The sequence below is a fragment of the Thamnophis elegans genome, chromosome 3 (genome assembly GCF_009769535.1).
Source record: "Thamnophis elegans isolate rThaEle1 chromosome 3, rThaEle1.pri, whole genome shotgun sequence".
Taxonomy (NCBI): domain Eukaryota; kingdom Metazoa; phylum Chordata; class Lepidosauria; order Squamata; family Colubridae; genus Thamnophis; species Thamnophis elegans.
In genome coordinates this window covers 71,524,662-71,527,812 of record NC_045543.1, presented here as the reverse complement: position 1 = coordinate 71,527,812, position 3,151 = coordinate 71,524,662, and the positions used below count along the sequence as shown (strand labels likewise).

Below are 3,151 nucleotides of genomic sequence, written 5' to 3'. Positions count from 1 at the left end.
CGGATTCGCTCAGACCGCCTTAATTCTATTGCAGGCGGATCCTGGCAACGATGTCCTTGTGGTAATTGTGGAGGAATTGCATAACTAAAAGGTGAAGTGTGTGGATGAGACATGGTGGCAGATGATGCTGGAGGGGCATGAGGCTGGTAGTCTGCCTCTGAGGGGTTTGGGCTATGTATATAAGGATCTGGAACCCTTGGAATGGGAGGAGCATTTACACCGGCTAGATTTTGTTGAACTTGCAGTTGAAACCCTTGAACATCCGCTTGAGAAGCTACGGCTGCTGTCTTCCGTTTCCTCAATTGATCCAGGTGTCTTCGCCATGAGGATCCATCGGATAAGTCAACCCTATAGGAAACGGGTCCTGTTATTTGTGATATAACTGCTGGAACCCATCTCAAGTCCCCTCCATAATTTCTAGCCCAAACTAGATCCCCCAGTTGGAAAGAACGGGATGGGGTTGGAGGCCCCAGGTTGCCAGACTGAATTCCTGAATAGACGGGATGCAATCTATCCAGGGTGGTCCGCAGGCGCCTGCCCATCAACATCTCCGCGGGGCTCTTCTGTGTCAGAGGGCAAGGTGTGGAATGCTGTGCCAGTAAGTAAGCATCCACCCTAGCCTGCCAGTCACCACGGTTTAGCCGGCCCAAAGCCTCCTTGGCCGATCTAACCGCCCTTTCTGCTCGGCCATTGCTTGCCGGGTGGTAAGGGGCAACCAGCGCATGTCGTATCCCTAGTTCGGCCAGGAAAGTTTGAAAAGTTGTGGCTGTAAATTGCGGGCCGTTGTCAGACACCACTGTGTCTGGCAACCCATGGGTTGCGAACAACCGTCGCAAAGCTCGCACCGTGCTGTCAGATGTGGTGGAGTGCATTAGCAATACTTCCACCCATCGAGAGTACGCATCCACAACTATAAGGAAAACCTGCCCATGGAATGGACCAGCGAAATCAATATGTAACCTAGACCAAGGCCCTCGAGGCATCTCCCATTCCCGGGAGGGAGAGGAAGGAGGAGAAGGCCGGGACTGTTGGCATGTCTCACATTTGGCAACCCAGTCTTCAATGTCGGCATCTAACCCTGGCCACCAAACAAAACTGCGAGCAAGAGCTTTCATTCTACTGACCCCAGGATGACTTTCATGAAGGCGTTGCAAAATCTGTTGTTGCAGGACCGTTGGGATGACCACACGGTCGCCCCACAACAGGCAGCCGGAATGAATTGAAAGCTCTGCTTGTCTGTTTTTAAAATGTTTGAATTGAGGTGGTAATGTACCAGAAGGCCAACCTCTCAGGACCCAATTAAGAAGTTTTGCCAAAGTAGGGTCAGACCGAGAGTGGGCTGCTATGTCTGTAGCAGACAAAGGCAATTCTAGCTCTGCAATTGCCAAAACTGAAAGGCAAGGAACTGGTTTAACTTCCTTCAATGGAAGTGGGCAGCGACTCAGGGCATCTGCATGCCCTATCTGCTTGCCTGGACGGTATCGTAAGGCGTAGGAGTACGCCGCTAAGAATTCCGTCCATCGTGTCATTCTTGGGGATAGAATAGGAGGGGTCGGCTTATCACCTGCCAAAAGCCCAAGGAGTGGCTTATGGTCTGTAAACAAGGTGAAATGCCGCCCGTATAAGTAATCGTGGAATTTTTTAATTCCTGACACTGCAGCTAGAGCCTCCTTGTCAATTTGGCTGTAATTCCTTTCTGCTGATGACAGTGTCCGGGAGTAAAAAGCTATGGGAGCTTCTGAACCATTGGGCAGGACATGGCTCAGAACGGCTCCCAAACCCACGGGTGAGGCATCACATGCTAGAGTCAGAGGCATCTTGTCACTGTATTGGACTAAGACTGCATCTGACGTCAGCAGGGATTTGACAGCTGCGAACGCTTGTGCTTCGCGACTGCCCCATTGCCAAGGCGCTGATCGGTCCAGCAACCGATGCAGGGGCTCGGCCAGTGATGCCTTGTGTGGAATGAAAGGTGCATAAAAATTTAAAAGCCCCAGGAACGATTGTAACTGCGCCTTGGAAGTTGGAGCAGGTGCGTCCCTGATAGCTGCCAATTTTGAAGGGGTAGGGTGAATTCCCTGGGCGTCAATTGTGAAGCCCAGAAATTCCACTTGGGGAACAGCAAAGAAACACTTGCTGCGTTTCAATTTAAGTCCCGCGCCCCTGAAACGGTCGAGGACTTTCCTTAGAACTTTGATGAGGTCTGATCGGCTGTTTGCAGCGATCAGGACGTCATCAAAATATGGTACCACTCCTGGAAGCCCATGGAGCAACCGCTCCATGAGACTCTGGAAAATCCCCGGGGCAACGGATACGCCAAATTGTAGGCGGCGACAACGGAAAGCCCCCCGGTGGGTGACGATGGTTTGGGCAGCCGCCGCATCGTCATCCACAGGAAGCTGCTGGTAGGCTTGCGCCATATCCAGTTTGGCAAAAATACAACCCTGCCCCAGGGAATGGAGCAGATGTTGTACAACAGGGACTGGATATGGGTTTGCTTGCAAGGCGAGGTTGATGGTGGATTTGTAGTCGGCACAGACCCTAATGGAGCCGTCGGGCTTCACTGGAATGACAATTGGGGTCTCCCACGGTGAATGGTCGACTGGCTCCAGTATGCCCTGTGCCACGAGCTTGTCGAGCTCGGCTTCAACCTTGGGCCTTAAAGCAAAAGGCACCCTGCGGGCCTTCAGTCTGATGGGAGCAACCTGGGGATCCAAGTTGAGAGAGATAGGGTTACCCTTGTACCGGCCCAGCTGGCCATCAAAAATGTCAGCGTAATCTGACAAAACTAATGCCACATCAGCAGAAGTGTCTGTCATGGAATGAATTCCATGTATTGAGAGACCCAGTGGGCTGAACCAATCCAAACCTAGAATGGATGGCAAGGGCTTAAGCACAATTAAAACAGGCAAAGTTGTACAATGCTGCCCATAAGAAACTCTGACATTATAGGAACCAACAATAGAAATGCTAGACCCCTGATAGTCCTTTAAGATAGAGTCAGGAGGAGAAAGGTGACAGCGTTTAACATGGGGGCACAAAAGAGAAAATTTGTCCCAAGATAACAAGGATTTGGAAGCTCCAGAGTCTACTTCCATGTTGCAAGGTTGACCTTCGATCAATGGAGTGACAATTATCTTGTCCGTACCCT

The 3,151-nt window shown here is 51.1% G+C and overlaps 1 protein-coding gene across 1 annotated transcript; it reads right to left on the bottom strand.

Annotated features, from left to right (window-relative positions):
* Positions 1-497: 497 nt before the first annotated feature.
* On the bottom strand, positions 498-1,205 carry LOC116505923 (uncharacterized protein K02A2.6-like; the record flags this gene model as incomplete). Its single annotated transcript, XM_032213420.1, has 1 exon — positions 498-1,205. A coding segment is annotated over one exon (708 nt), but the record flags the coding sequence as incomplete, so codon positions are not given.
* Positions 1,206-3,151: the final 1,946 nt, after the last annotated feature.